Raw genomic sequence first — 14,676 nt, forward strand, 5'->3', positions numbered from 1 at the left:
TACCCACGAATCTGCTCACATGCAGCCCTCACAGTGGGAATACGTGCAGTTTCTCTTGTGCGTGGACAATGATTTGGGCTCACCAGAAGCGGGGGCGGGGGCCAGAATGGAATGAGCAATTATGGAAGCAGGATGATTTGAAGATCGCAGGGAAGGTCAGCTTTTCTCGGACTCTCTGTGGCCATTTTGATCGTCAAGGAGGATTGCGGGTAGCTCGGCTGAAATCAACCAAACTTTCATGATGACCTGACATGTGTCCACCTCAGCCGAAAGCTTCTTATATGGTATTCTTGTTGTGAGGAGCGATGAGTGCTGACAGGGGGATTCTTTGCTACATTTCGCTGCCCCGTTTTTCAAGTATCTACGTCAGCAAGACGCTGTCGCCATGAAAACCAGCTGCGTGTTGTGGGCTTTGATTTCTGAATATCAGTCAATTCGCATAGAACAACAAGATGCACAAGGGAGCTTGTTCTTCTCAAGCCATCTCTCTGAGAACAGCATATGGGCAGTATCTTAGGAATGGGGGCCAGACCAACCAGGAGGGTTGGTCGTGTAAGTGAGTGGGCCCAAGGTCAGCCCGCTTGACCAGAGGAAGACTGCTGCTGACAGGGGTAACTGTACATACGCATCGAGACGCGCACGCACACCATCTATCTGGCTTACTCAGATGGCCTGGGCCGCAGCGGCCATCTCATATAATCCAGTCGACCTGAGTATCGTACATACACACACGTCGAGCTAGAGCGGCGATGCGAGGTGAAGGGAAAGCTTGAGGATCTGCGATTGCAATAGTATCAAGCCATGCCGGACTTTGATAGTATTCAGCAACAAATATCCCGGGCGACAGCAGCAGCAGCAGCAGCAATAAAAAAAAAACAGAAAATCAAAGCCCGCCTCTAGGATGGAACCATGCAAAGAGAACGATTGCAAGGAGTGAAAGAGAGAATAGCTTCCGTGGAGCTTTTTTTTTAGGAAAGAAGAAGAAGAAGAAGAAGAAGAAGAAGAAGAAGCAAAAATCCCGTCTGAAGACTCAATGAACCCGTTCCCTGCGCCTTTCCCCGTGAGACCATGGCTCATGTTCATGTAGCGTTGGGTATCATCAAGAAATTGCCATCCAGCCATATGCAATATGCAACCCATCCATATATCATCCTAGTCATACAAGGCCACCAAGACGTTCTTCTCAAAAGAACCGAGGTAGACCGTTTCATCCAACTCTTGGAGATTTTCGTCTCTTTCTAAGTCGAAGGGCAACCATTCGCCGAAGTGCCGACGCAGCACGTAGCAGCCCCCGAAGTGCACTTGCCCTCGCTGTTGGCACCGTTGTCATTGGGGAACGTGTACGCCTTGCCGGCGCAGGGGGCGAAAAAGGGGCTGGCGGACGTCGCGCTGCCGCTCGCCTCGTTGGTCGGGTTCTGGCAGGCGCCCGCCGCCTGGATGTCCGTCTCGCCGTCCTGGCCGCATGTGCCCACCGAAAACAAATCCGTGCTGCAGCCCGAAAGGAAGCTGTTGTCGTCGTTGCAGGTGCAGGTGATGGGGACGGTGTAGCCGTTGCTGTGAAGCCGAGTCAGCTTAATGAGGTCATTTGATTTGTCAAGGGACAAGAAGAGGTTTCTTACACGTAGGACACATCAATATCCATCATGTAGGTACCGCTGACCTGCGTCAGACCGGGCTCGATAAGAGACGGGACATCCATCTCGCTATATTTGGCCAGTCCAAAGGCGACATTGCCGTTCCAGTTCTGCGGCGCCACGATGGTCGCCTGAGAGTTGGCGGCTAGTGTGCCCGTGCCTCCGCCCGACACGAGAGTTGCATCTCCGCCGTTGCTGGCTACCGAAGTGCTGAGGTCCTCGCCCATGCTGTTGACGATGGTGACGGTGATTTGTTGCAGATCGCGCTTGTTCGCAAAGGGAGCTGGCGTAATCTTTGCGCCGGGAGCATTGGGAATAGCCGCCACCAGGGCAGCGACCAGAGGGAGTGAAAGAATAGAGAGTTGCATGTTGAATTTTATAAGAAAGAGAAAGAAAGAAAGAAAGAAAGTTCCAAAGAAGGTCGAAAAGTAGAAAGCAATGGATGAAAAGTGTTCGTCAAGAACGTGGAGAAAAGAAATCTGTCAGTTGTGGGTTGACTGACGCAACTGAACAAGAGTGACGACTGTCGTGAAGACGTTATATACTCGTGAAAGAAAGAACTCGAGCCAGGGAATAAGGAACGTGTCGAAGAGAAACAAGAGTATTTCCGAAAGACAGGCAATGAGAGTGTGTTCGTGGATGGCCATCTCGACTGGCGACCGACCCAGGGGCCATGGCCATGATATTCCATTTCGCACCCCTCAAAACCAACATGATGCAAGTAATCAGCTTACATCGAGTCGTCGTGCCCTGCAATGAAAGTGCCTGAGGCCCACAAAAATAGAACTCAGATGAATAACTAAGCGTGGAAAATGCTGATGTAGGTGAGTGAAAGAGGCGGGCGGCCTAGAAATAGACCTGGCCCAGAGTCTGTCGTCGCTTGAAAGGGTCGCCTTCAAACAATAAGCACTATAGCCATGAGCTTCAGGAGACGGTCTGGACGCGTATCGGTCCCGAGAACTAATTGAGTCATCGACTTTAAAAATGGCGCTGAGGATACTCGTCCCAGGTAGCTGGCTCGTTTTTGGTAAGTGATCTCCTGCAGTCAGGTCAGCTTGCGCCATCTGTTTATGAGAGATCTAAGCGACAAAGGATGAAGGCATTCGAAGCCTCTAATGCAGGTACAGGGAACATTACGGCCCGTAAGCAGACCACGGCACTGTAGCAAAACAAAAAACGCCGAGCAGGACTGCCGTGCATATTTCCAAACTGTGTACATCCCACGACAAAATAGTTCTAGGTGGCCCGATTTGATCATGCACATGGTAAAACGTCAAGACTCCGAATAAGAGGACGATTGGCGAGGGAGATCGGTGAGCTTCAGCACCGTTCTCTTTGCACGCGCAATGGATGCTAAATAGGATTCGTTGGTATTCGATCGATAGTAGATGGCCAAAACTCCATTCTATGCTCTTATGAGACAACCAAAGAAAAGAAGGGAAAAAAAGGGAGGCCACATGTCGCCCTCTTCCGAGGGCAGGTAGGCCCTTCGTGGCGGCGGTGTTGTCGGTTAGGACAAACCACAGATCTGACAGATGCAAATCTTCACGTGGCGCCCAGGGACCCTAAGGCACGGCGCAGCTCTCTGACAGCCGTCGGCACATCTTCGAAGTTAAGTGCAGATATTGCCCATCGCGCATGCTTTTGGGCCTGCGCCATAGCCATGTCATCGGTCACAAAATTGCCAGTGACCTGCTGGGGCACCTGATTAAACCCTCCAGGGGCGGAGGAGGCTACATTAGAGCCCGCCGGGTTGGTCGATGGAGGGGCGACAGGTCGAGAAACATTGGCCGGCGTGGCTATATTTGTAAAGGCCGAGGTTGAAGGGGGCGAGATAGGCGAAGGCGCAATTGCCGCACTCGGCGGGTGAGATGTCGAAAACGTGGTACTAGGGTTTGCGGGTGGTGCCGATGGGCCTGGTGGGGGCGAGAGAGCTGATACAGCTGGAGGGGCCGCCTCTGACCAGCTTGGAGATGCCGATGTAGCATCCAAGCCTGGTGTGTCTGTCACTTCATCCTGCGCCGGGGGTGAGATGGGAGAGGGTAGGGTGGGCGGAGAGTCAAAGTAGCCTGGTTGAGGGGCCGACGGTGCTGTGTCATCTCCATACCCAGGCGCACTGGGGAGTCTCAACTCTCCGTCGTCTGGCACAGATGGAGGCACAGGTGCGGTGTCAGGGCTTTGCGGTAGTGACACGCCTCTAGAATCTCGCCCGATATCTGTGTCTGGCACATCCTCAACCGTCGCTGGCTTTGGTATGTTGGTTGAGGTGCCCGGACTGGCTAGGCTGTGAACCTCGGGGTCCGTGGGATCCAGGGTCAGCTGCTGCTGGGCAGGCAGATCCTCCTTCTTTGGATTTGTTTCGTTTGGATCCTTTCCTTCCTTTATAGCCTTGGTAATACGGGCTGCGTTCCATTTGGCGTATTTGATCTTCTGCTGTGTCTCGTTGTCTGGCGGTCCCCAGATGTTGACCAGGTTGAAAAAGGTCAAAGCGGCATCAAAGGTGCTCGCGGTCTGCAGGGTGACCTTGTTGGCCTTGATGACTCGTTCTGCTCTGTCCAGAGTCTCTTGGGCAAACTGTTCGACGTACGCCTGGGCCGCGGTATCGTCCGTGATAGCATCCTCGCTTGGGTATTCCTGCTTGGTCTGTCGGCCGGACGACCATCAGTATGAGGTTTCAACCTGGCCACAAATCCTTCTGGAGGCAGGCGAGGGGGAAAAAGTACCTTCTCCAGCTTGTCCATCAAAGCCGTTGTATAGTTGAGTATATGTGCATCGCTGCTGTGGAGATTCCTCGCTAGTATCTGGTTGACGACCCAGTATTCGCCTGCATCCAGTCAGCCCCCGCCCTCCATTGGTCCTATGTTGAATTGAAGGAGTACATACACCAGTATGCGATGATTGGCTTGACGGTCTGCAGCTGAGAACCTCTCGTCGCCGCCTTGTAGAGGTTAATGTCGGCGCCCTTCAAGGCCTGAGGCACCGCGTCTGCCATGTCTGCGATATGTGTCGAGGATCACTTTTCGCTTTGGGGTTACGCTGACTTAAGATCCGTGGCGCTCAAAGGTGACGAAGGCTGACAACGCGAGATGGCGATCCGGAAACGCGAGGAAAAGTGGCCCAGGACTGAGTGACTGACGGTGGTGGTGCTTGCGACGAGAAGTAGGATATTCAAGGCAGCTATCTTGGGCGGGCAGTTGCGGCAGCTCTTGGCAGGCGCATGCTGTGACGCCACAATCATCTGCTTCTCACAGCACCCATGGAGCTACTACATAGTACTGGGAACCCCTCACTGCAGGGGGCTCCCCCCTGAACCCCTCCACTTTCAAGGCCACTAGAAGCTCAGAGCCACAGGTGGCTCAAGCTCGGACTTAGCGCCTACTTTACCCCAGATCAGCGTTGCATTGGGCCACCGCTTAGGGAAGGAAGCTTGTGTCCCGCCCTCGCATGTCACAAAGCCAAACACGAGAATGGATCTGAATTGGGATTCCAACCACGCTGGCCTTTTCCAACAACGGCACGCCACCTTCTTCTCCTCGCGACAGCAGCAAAAGTCCGTCTCACCCTCACTTCTAAGGATCTGTCAACAACTACCCAAAACCTGATTGCCATTTGTCCTTTTCTCTTCTTGAGACACCTGGCTTTTCTGGACATGTCTCTCCGTATCCCTTGAAGTGTCCTTCCAGGCCTCGTTTCGAATCTCTGCATCGCAAGGAACTGCCCCTCCATATCTACAAGCAACCGATCCCTTCGAACTACTTGCGAAAATCCGTTTCCATAAATCGACTGCGATCATGCATTGCACCGCCCTTTCTACCGCTGCGGCGGTCGTGCTGGCCGTTGCACCGGTTGTCAACGCCAGCCTGTATCTCAAGAGCTCGCCTGTGCTGCAGGTCGACTCCAAGAACTACGACAGCCTGATCGCCAATTCGAATCACACCTCGGTAAGAAGAACTCACCATATCTGCTTCATGAACGACAACCTGCCTCCGGCACTGTGGCCTTTATTGCCTTCCTAGGGTATTTCATAAGCTAACACGCAACACCGTCCCACCTCCCCAGGTCGTCGAATTCTATGCCCCCTGGTGCGGTCACTGTCAAAATCTGAAGCCCGCATACGAGAAAGCCGCCAAAAACCTCGAGGGCCTGGCTAAGGTGGCCGCTGTCAACTGTGATGACGATGCCAACAAGCCGCTCTGCGGCCAGTTTGGTGTCCAGGGCTTTCCCACCCTGAAGATAGTCCGCCCTGGCTCCAAGAAGGGCAAACCGGTTGTGGAGGACTATCAGGGCCAGCGTTCGGCTAAGGCTATTGTGGAAGCGGTCGTGGACAAGATCAACAACCATGTCAAGCGGGTCAACGACAAGGATATCGACGAATTTCTGTCAACCAAGAATGAGTCTGCCAAGGCGCTTTTGTTCACCGAGAAGGGTGTTACGAGCGCATTGCTGAAGAGCATTGCCATTGATTTCTTGGATGTCATTACGGTGGGCCAGGTTCGGAATACCCAGAAGGATGCAGTGGACATGTTTGGCATTGAGAAGTTCCCAACCTTGGTTCTATTACCTGGTGGCGACAAGGACGGCATTGTCTACGATGGTGAACTCAAGAAGGACGCCATGGTCGCATTCCTGTCCCAGGCCGCGCCACCCAACCCTGACCCCGCCCCGAAGAAGCCAAGGACCAAGAGCTCGACACCCAAGAAGCCCGCTACCGCATCAGATGCCGAGCCCTCTGGGGAGGCCGAGGAGAAGGTCACCGAACCCGTTGACGACGCCAACATCCAGAAGCCTGTTGTGTTTGAGGGTCCCCTGCCGATTGCGATCATCAACGAGGGAGAAAAGCTTTCAAAGAACTGCCTCTCATCGAAGTCGCACACGTGCCTTCTTGCCTTTGTTTCCAAGGAGAATCGCGATCCTGCCGCCGAGACCGCCCTCGCCTCGCTTGCGGAGCTGTCCCACAAGCACGCCCAGAGTAAGCGGAAGCTATTCCCCATGTACGAGGTCCATCTCGAGGACGACCACTCGGCAGACCTGCTCAAGGCCCTCGACCTTTCCCAAGGTGAGACGCACGTGGTGGCGATAAATGCGCGCCGCAACTGGTGGAGATTATACGAGGGCGAGGATTACGGCCACGAGGGAATCGAGCGCTGGATTGATCAAATCCGGATGAGCGAAGGTGTCAAGCATAAGCTTCCGGCTGGCATCGTGGTCGAGGTCGAGCAGGCGGCCAAGTCGGCTACTGAGGCAACTCCTGAGGCGTCGTCCGAGCCTACCCCTGAGGCGACCGAAAGTGAGACCGCTGACACCACGACCGCCGCACCTGAGGCTGAGATCACCCCTGATGCCGAGAGTATTTCGGATAGCACTACCGAGGAGCCGGAGACACCTCAGAGCGGTGCGGATCCCACTGTGCAAGAGGAGACCGCAGCGGAGAAGCCGACGAATGAAGCTCACGCCAAGGATGAGCTCTGAACGATTTCCTTCTGGTGGGTTCATGTAGGTTAGCAGGCGTATGGAATCGTTGCTTTTTGGGGGCTTGTCACGATTGAAAGGGCATCGTAAATGAGTATAATGAGTGACCAAGAGAAAATATCAAGGCTGCCTTCTCACCTGTCAATTGTCCTGATGGCAAAATATGGGTATCGTGTGATTTCTGGCATCTCGTCGTTCCTCGTGTTCGGATGTTGCCGAGGGTATCAGCCATCGACGTCCATGTCATCCAGTCCTGTACCCTTCTCAATGGCGCCCTCCCTGATCATCCTCGCGCCCTTCTCCCGCACCACGTTGTCTAGTATCGCCCGCACCTTCTTGCACCCATCCACGCCCACCGCTAACATGCCCTCCAACCTCCTGACCTGCACGCGACTCTCGCACACCAGCACCACAACCCTGTCACTCGTACCCAGCGTCGCGACCGTCAGGCTCGGGAGCTCCTGTTCCTCCTGGTGGTTGAGATCCAGCAGCGGATCGGCATCCTCATCATTGGCGGCGTATGTTGACGTAGATCCTGCCGTGCAGGCTGCTATGTAGTCCGTCATCGGTATGCCGGCGTCGATGGCGGCAAGCGTGCACGCGTTGAGCAGACATGCGAGAAGGCTGCCGTCCTGCGAGAGAACGTGTAGAGAGAATGTAATCGTGCTGTAGGGATAGAGGTGCGTGTGGAGAGTCGAGGAGAGCGCATGTGAGATTGTAGATTGCATCTCTGCGATTCGCCTGTAGCAATTGCCCCGTTAGCTCAAACTATTTTAGCTACTAAGCAATGCAAAGCAAAACTTACTTGTCATTCCGCCCTCTCCGCTTGCGGTCTACTGAGCTGAAGCCCGCGATCACGATGCTGACGGCCACCTCGGCCTCCTTTTCCTGCTCTGACCTCTGGCCCGCGCCACCTCCCCCGCCGCCGAGGGCGCGCCGTGCAGCTTGCTGGTCGGTGGGACCCGTCAGGACGCACATGACCTTCGTGTTGCCCATCTCCAGATAGCTGGAGCCGTCTGCAGCGGCCTGGGTGCGTATCTGGGCTTGACATCTGCGGAGCTCGTTCCAGCGGCGACCATCCACGCGGAGCAGCGCGAGGGAGTAGGAGGATGTATCGAGGGGCATTGTTGGGGATTGCTGATCGCTGTTTCTTGCTGATTGTTGCTTATGAGAGGAAATGGTGGTTTTTATCGGAGTTGGGCGACAGTGGTGTTGGCAAGATTTGCAGATGGTGGTGATTATTGTCCTCTCAGATTGTGGTTAATGTTGCGAGTTTGTTGCTGAATGAGGCTCAACATTGGCATGAGCTCCCCTAGAAGCACTGTAGGAATTTTTGGAGGGGCACAATGCAGGGATACCCAGCAGTGCTGGTTGTTGACAGGGGTGCCCATGCTGCCACCAGTACTCTACTGAGCTATGTACCTATGTAGATGATTATAATGACGTGCCACCTTTATACATTCAAACGAGGGGTTTGGATGGCTTTGTGCCTCTTTCTGTGTCAACCCATGCCCAATCTTTCAAGTCTGGCCTTCATGACTTCAAGACTCATCCCTTTCAAGCAGGCGACCTACTTAAGATCATTCTCCATTTACAAAATGCCAAACTCAGTCGACACAAGTCTGATACCACACCCCACTGGGGCTGCAGCCAAATACGCAGCCAAACATGAAGACGAACACCCTCTCAAGCTCTATGGCGGGTGGTTCTGCCCCTTTGTCCAGCGCTCATGGATTACTCTTCATGAAAAGAACATACCACACCAATACGTGGAGATCAACCCCTACCACAAAGCTCCCGAGTTCCTCGCACTCAACCCTCGGGGCTTAGTGCCCACGCTGGCGGTGCCCGTCGGCGGCGAAGGCAAGCAGCACAAGCCCCTGTACGAGAGCGTTGTGCTGTGTGAATATCTCGATGAGGCATACGTCGATGAGAAAGACCACGGCCCGAGGTTGCTGCCCGAGGATGTGTATGAGCGCGCGAGATGTCGGCTGTGGATCGACCACGTCTGCACCAAGATCGTACCAGGTTTCTATAAAATGATTCAACACACGCCAGACAAGGCCTACACCATTGAAGACGCCCGAAAGGAATTTCTGGGCAACATCAAGACGTGGGTCAAGGAGATGGATGCCAGGGGCCCGTGGTTCCTGGGTCCAAGGTTCAGCCTGGTCGACATCATGCTTGCACCGTGGGCCAAGCGGCTGTTCCTGATTGATCACTACAAGCCTGGAGGTGTTGGGATTCAGGAGGCAAAGAAATACGACCCAAAGACCTGGGAAAGATGGCAAACGTGGTACGAGGCGATACTCGACAGGCAGAGTCTGAGGGACACCGCGTCGTCGGATGACAAGTATATTGAGGCGTACAAGCGGTATGCTGAGGATACCACTGGCTCGCTGGTGGGCCAGGCAACTCGATCTGGAAACCGTCTACCATGAGATGACGGTCAAACTACTTGGTCACCTCGATATACATTCGGAATCAGAGGCTTTTAAGGGGGGGATTCTGTTTCTCTAAGATATGGGTATCATCCCTGCCGAAAACCAAAGTCTACTAAACGAAGACACCAAAAAAGAAAGAGAAATATTATCGAGTGCACCCAACACTCCCGAAGTGAAGAAGCCATACAGCGGCAATACAAAGTCAAACAATATTCCACAGATGACTCAAACCGCTTGACTACGACTCGTGAGTCGACATACTGTCCGCTGGTGCCGTCGACACATCCCCCGTGGCAAGCGTGATCACTGGCCAGCCCTCCCAGCCATGTTTGTCAAAACTCAGCTGATTAAATCCGAAGTATGTTCCCGTGTCGCCAACACTCAGGTCCGGCTTCCCTTTGTTTGCTGGCGTATAGTGATAGTACAGGACGACGCAGTGCAGCTCCTCACTGTACATCACGCCTTGTCCACCCGGCGCGTATACCGAGCCATGGCTGCCCAGCACAATCGTGCCGCCGTTCTGGGTCAAGCAGTTCCTCCCGTCTTGATCGAGGTACGGGCCAGCTGGGTGGTCGGCTCGGCACACCATGATCTTGTACTCGTCTCCTGGTGGCGGCACCCCTCGCGTCTGGAACTTGCAGCACTGCCCGCTGCTAAAGAAGAGATAGTACTTGGTCGGCGCGGAGCCGTCGGTCGGCCAGGCAAACTGGAAGCTGCCTTCTGTTGAGTGTCCGCCTGTCGAGTTGTACTCCAGGTGTGTCATCTCCTGCGCGGTTTCCTTGGCGTTCATATTGATCGGGCTATTCAGTGGCGTCTGATACAAGCCAGTGTAGTAGGATCCAAAGGAGAGGTAGTACTTGTCCTTAGCCCCGTCTGCGACGAGCAGCGAGGCGTCCAGGACATTGTACCCATCTGTCGACTTGTGATTCGCCAGCCTCTCGTTGTTCATCGGAATGTCCAGCTCTCCATGCAGCGTCCATGAGCCGTGCTCCATCGTCTTGGAGCTGGCCACATGGATATTTGCCGTATAGTACCAGTCCGGCGGCTTTCCGGTGTGCTGGGAATAGTACATGTAGTACGTCCCGTCGATCTCATACACCTGCGGGCCCACGACCGTCTGGGCTATGTCGAGCGCGCCCTCAGCCTCTCTTGTCCATGGCCCGTGGATGCTGTGTGCCGTGTGTACCGTGCCGTTCCCCATGGTGCCGAAGAGGAAGTAGGTCCCGTCTGATGACCGTCTGATGAGGGATGGGTCGCGAATACCCGTCACGGCGCCGCCTTTCATGGCCTGAGGATCCGGCCATGTCACTCCGAGTGCTGGCGTTGCGAGCAGCAGTGGCAATGCTGCTGCGAAGGTATATAGACTGAAGTGCATTTTCCGTGGTCCGAATTTGTGTTAGGTATTCTCAAGGAATGATTATCGCTCGATTTGCGAACAAATGGAAATAGAAAATTATGATCTTCAGGAATTGCTTGCTTGTCTGTACATTCTATTATCATCTCAAGAACAAACAGTTTGTAGAGATATGCACAATTATGTATTCTACGATAATTCTAACAACAACGAAGCTTTGACCAGACATGAAAAAAAATAGAAGGTTCATAAAGTCAATGTCCTGAATTAGAAACATTGAAAGGAAGAGTGTCTTTCTCAGTTGAAAGGAATAATATCTCATCATTGTGTGGATGAAAGGAAGGCTGTCCCGCCCTTGCCGGGCATGTGAGCATTCTCTCATTGTCTTCTTGTGAATGGGACTATCATGGCTTCTACATGTAGAAAGGCTGAGCGGCGTAATGAATTGTACTTTGGTGAAGGGTGAGTCAGCCAACATTTGCTGATGGAATTGAGAAGTAATTGACAAATCATGGGCCTGGTGGAGTAGGATATGGATGATCCTGTAGGCGTATCCGAAGAGTATAACTCAACTAGTATGTAAACTAATCAAGATGCAAATTTACCACTTCATTACCTGTGCAATTAAGTTTCTTGTGAAGCAGAAGCCATGGTTTTGATATCCAGTGAAGAATAAATCTTTTTGCCGGTTCACAAATTTAATTGAGTGAACTTGAAGAGCTCCTCTGCTTCCATAGTCGAGTCTGCGATGGGTGCCTCGACATACAGCGAGATCCTCAGCCTAACTGAGCAATATAACGGGCATTTCAGCTCTTCATTGAATTTTATGTTACTACATAAGAGAATTGTCCTCTGCTGTGCAGCTCAGAGGATCCAAAGATAGTATCAGCTGAGATTTTTGGTAATCCTTGAAGTGGGCCGTGATCTTCCAGATCAGCCTGACGGACCCAACTTTCGAGCTATAACCACCTACCCGGATAGTCCTGTGCCTGGACAAGAACCAGCTTCTATCTGTAGTAACTGCAGTAGATATGCGTACCCCCAAATATTCATTTCTTCTTCTTAATTCGCACGCCTACTTCATGACCATATATGGTGCGTCAGCGAGCATACTCAATATCTCAGAGCTCACGACATTTTTGATTTTCTGCTCTGAAGATACTGGATACATTTTTGTTGCAATTGTGCATATGGTTTATCCATGCGTTGGTCTAGAAATCCAGTGTCTACCTATCTCATTTCCGTTCTAGGAATTCTATGTTGTCATGGAATGCTAGCATCCAGGCTGAAGGCTGGAGCCATTGTGTCTCCCAATTCCTATTCCTACTTGACTGAGAACTCAGATGGCCCAGAACATTGAACCTCTCACAAGTGATACTCCTCGGGGCGTGAGACCCTCACTCCGCGCCTCGCCCAAGTGCCCTCGATGTTCATGTCTGCTGATCCACTGCGAGCCGGTCAGTCATGTGTTGCAGAAGAAAGTTACCAAAAGAACTCGCCACTTACTCATCCTTGAGATTAAAAGATGGCTCTGTCTGTCCCTCTTTGAGATTTGGGTTCCTGAAGATGATGTTCTTGGTCTGAAATAGAGAACGCGGTCAGCAAGACTCCTCTCTCTATCTGCGAGCTAAAAGCAGATTCCTACCAGCCCCAGGGTCAAATGTATCCCTGCCGGGTTGACCACAATCTCCTCAGTCGGCTCTTTGCCCTGGATCATGGCAGCCATGTTCCTCGTCAGGGCCGCTGCGTGGGGAGCCGCAGGACGTGCCGCCTTGTGGGCTCCAGTGTCGGCGATGTCGCCCACAGCGAAGAGATGGGGGTATAGCGGGTCGGCGAATTGCATGGTCGGCTTAACACGAATGAAGCCGTTCTTGGGGTTGATGAGGGAGTCTTCAGAGGAGCGCGGGAGGTCTGCGAGCCATTGGGTATTTGGCGTCTGGCCCGTGGCTGTAATCACAAACTCGGCGCTCAGAGCTCGTCCGTCCTGCAGCTCGACTGTGATGGGCTCGCCACCGCCAACAGGGAACCCGCCCTCGGGCACCTTAACTCGGGAGCCGCCCACGAAGCTATTGACGAGGTGATTAGTCGTGCTTTTGTGCAGCAGAGGGAGGTTGGGCGGGACGAACTTGATGCCAAGCTCTTTGAATCTGTCCTTGATTATCTCACTCAGCTTTTCGTTATATACGGGCATAATCTGGTCCCGTGAGTGGACCAGCGTGACTTCTTTGTCCGGGTAGATCTCCTTGAGATCACATGCCATTTGCACGCCTACTCCCAGTCAGCCATTATGCAAACAATATTACCAGAGCGAGAAAAAGAAGGGTTTGCCATACCGACAGCCCCGCCACCAATCAAGATGACAGACTTGGACTTCTTGATCGACTGGTTGAATTGTTTCAGGTACTCCACAGAGGGGTTCTTCTCATCCGAGGGCATGTTGCTAGGTGAGACCAGGCGTGTTCCTGTAGCGGCCACCAGGTAATCGAACGGGAGTTGCTTTGAGCCCTGCCATTCTCTATCAAGGGTGAGCTCCTTCGGCTTCAAGGAAACCACCTTGGCCTGGATGCGGGCATGCTGCTCCTTGTTTGGCACTTCCGCAAACGCACCCGAGTACGGAATGAAGGCTTTGTGCTCGTGGCCGGGCAGGATTGCAAAGCGTGGCTAGAATTTTTAGTTAGCATGTGCGGATAAATTCTAAAGCAGAAATGTTCCAAGAACTCACAAAAGCGAACAGGTGGTGGAAGTGGCTATGAGGATCAATGAGGAGCACCTGTAGAGGCACGCGTTAGAGATCTTGTCACATTGCGATATGGCTGCGACGCTGGCTTACGCGGTGCGTTGCTGGGAGGACGTTGGCAAGTTCTTTGGCGGTATTCTAGAAAGAATTACTGGTCAGCCAGCTGCTATGGACTATCCATAAGCGATTCAACTCACGACGCCAGTGTACGATCCACCAACTACAACGACATTACGCAAAGTAGAAGCCATACTGTTTTCCTTTGGCTGAAAATGCAGGGTTGAGAAATATGATACTAGAAAGGCAATGGCTAGAGCGACAATGGACGCCTTAAATAGTCACAGCTTCATGTCCGGTGACGGAGGGATTGTGCGCCGCAGGCGAGGCTGACTGATTGATTAGATTGATAAGATGACAGCAAGAAGAACAAGTGGCTGCTTTTTGTAATACTAGCAGGATTTTTAAGTCGACCACGGGCTTATAGGGCCACGGACTCGGTGCTCGGAGCTTTCGGCGAAAGGAGATCCACCCGGTCGGCAAGCGATCCGAGTTGCACGGAATTATAGCCGGAAGGTCGGAATTACGGGACAGCGCATTGCAGCAAGTTTGTCCTGGCCATAAAGTCAGTCTTGCCAGTGATTACGAAAGCAAGTGGATAAGTTATGTGTCTGTGAACCTTGCAGTATCCAACAAGGTGCACTCGCACATGCATATGGTGCGGCCCGAGATGTTCGGTGTTTTAAAGACCGATATTGACAGTATTTCAGCAGAGGTGCACCATAACAAGGGCAGAGGGTAGGGGATGGGTGACGACGCACTTTGGAACATACACTTCCATAATCAAAAGGTGCTGCTGGAGACGTGTAATTACGTGTAGTACCCATCCGACTAGGAAATCATCACACGCCTTGAGCATTGCTCTCTCTTTAGCTCAGAACTGCCCAGACCTAAGTCAAAGGATATTCCATCTACAATCCGATATTTGGACGCTGGGAACACGGTAAAAATACATTCAATGCATTCCTTCCATGGCCCTGT

At 52.8% G+C, this 14,676-nt stretch overlaps 6 protein-coding genes across 6 annotated transcripts; 2 read left to right on the forward strand and 4 right to left on the reverse strand.

Moving 5' to 3' along the window:
* Positions 1 to 1,238: 1,238 nt before the first annotated feature.
* M406DRAFT_258973 (uncharacterized protein) lies at positions 1,239 to 2,002 on the reverse strand (the record flags this gene model as incomplete). Its single annotated transcript, XM_040917266.1, has 2 exons — positions 1,239 to 1,554; positions 1,620 to 2,002. The coding sequence occupies 2 exons, from the start codon at positions 2,000 to 2,002 to the stop codon at positions 1,239 to 1,241; spliced, it is 699 nt and encodes a 232-aa protein (XP_040775157.1).
* A 3,353-nt stretch (positions 2,003 to 5,355) lies between these two features.
* On the forward strand, positions 5,356 to 6,039 carry M406DRAFT_356465 (thioredoxin-domain-containing protein; the record flags this gene model as incomplete). Its single annotated transcript, XM_040923453.1, has 2 exons — positions 5,356 to 5,575; positions 5,694 to 6,039. Coding segments are annotated over exons 1-2 (495 nt in total), but the record flags the coding sequence as incomplete, so codon positions are not given.
* A 1,288-nt stretch (positions 6,040 to 7,327) lies between these two features.
* M406DRAFT_330549 (ribosomal protein S5 domain 2-like protein) lies at positions 7,328 to 8,228 on the reverse strand (the record flags this gene model as incomplete). The annotated part of the gene is made up of 2 exons (XM_040920536.1): positions 7,328 to 7,844; positions 7,909 to 8,228. The coding sequence occupies 2 exons, from the start codon at positions 8,226 to 8,228 to the stop codon at positions 7,328 to 7,330; spliced, it is 837 nt and encodes a 278-aa protein (XP_040775159.1).
* Positions 8,229 to 8,627: 399 nt separating this feature from the next.
* Positions 8,628 to 9,703, forward strand: M406DRAFT_322517 (glutathione S-transferase). The gene has a single exon (XM_040919648.1). The coding sequence runs from the start codon at positions 8,702 to 8,704 to the stop codon at positions 9,542 to 9,544; it is 843 nt and encodes a 280-aa protein (XP_040775160.1). The 5' UTR covers positions 8,628 to 8,701; the 3' UTR covers positions 9,545 to 9,703.
* An 82-nt stretch (positions 9,704 to 9,785) lies between these two features.
* Positions 9,786 to 10,832, reverse strand: M406DRAFT_42320 (family 43 glycoside hydrolase; the record flags this gene model as incomplete). The annotated part of the gene is made up of 1 exon (XM_040924189.1): positions 9,786 to 10,832. One exon carries the CDS (start codon positions 10,830 to 10,832, stop codon positions 9,786 to 9,788), a length of 1,047 nt encoding a protein of 348 aa, XP_040775161.1.
* Positions 10,833 to 12,055: 1,223 nt separating this feature from the next.
* On the reverse strand, positions 12,056 to 13,889 carry M406DRAFT_98575 (uncharacterized protein; the record flags this gene model as incomplete). Its single annotated transcript, XM_040926417.1, has 8 exons — positions 12,056 to 12,348; positions 12,408 to 12,481; positions 12,547 to 12,967; positions 13,028 to 13,169; positions 13,235 to 13,562; positions 13,624 to 13,671; positions 13,732 to 13,776; positions 13,836 to 13,889. The coding sequence occupies 8 exons, from the start codon at positions 13,887 to 13,889 to the stop codon at positions 12,267 to 12,269; spliced, it is 1,194 nt and encodes a 397-aa protein (XP_040775162.1). The 3' UTR covers positions 12,056 to 12,266.
* Between the last annotated feature and the right edge of the window lie 787 nt (positions 13,890 to 14,676).

The sequence above is a fragment of the Cryphonectria parasitica genome (genome assembly GCF_011745365.1).
Source record: "Cryphonectria parasitica EP155 unplaced genomic scaffold M406scaffold_5, whole genome shotgun sequence".
NCBI classification, from domain to species: Eukaryota; Fungi; Ascomycota; class Sordariomycetes; order Diaporthales; family Cryphonectriaceae; genus Cryphonectria; species Cryphonectria parasitica.

Coding starts and splice junctions, on each gene's coding strand:
- M406DRAFT_322517 (XM_040919648.1), top strand. CDS start 8,702: ATGCCAAACTCAGTCGACACAAGTCTGATACCACACCCCACTGGGGCT.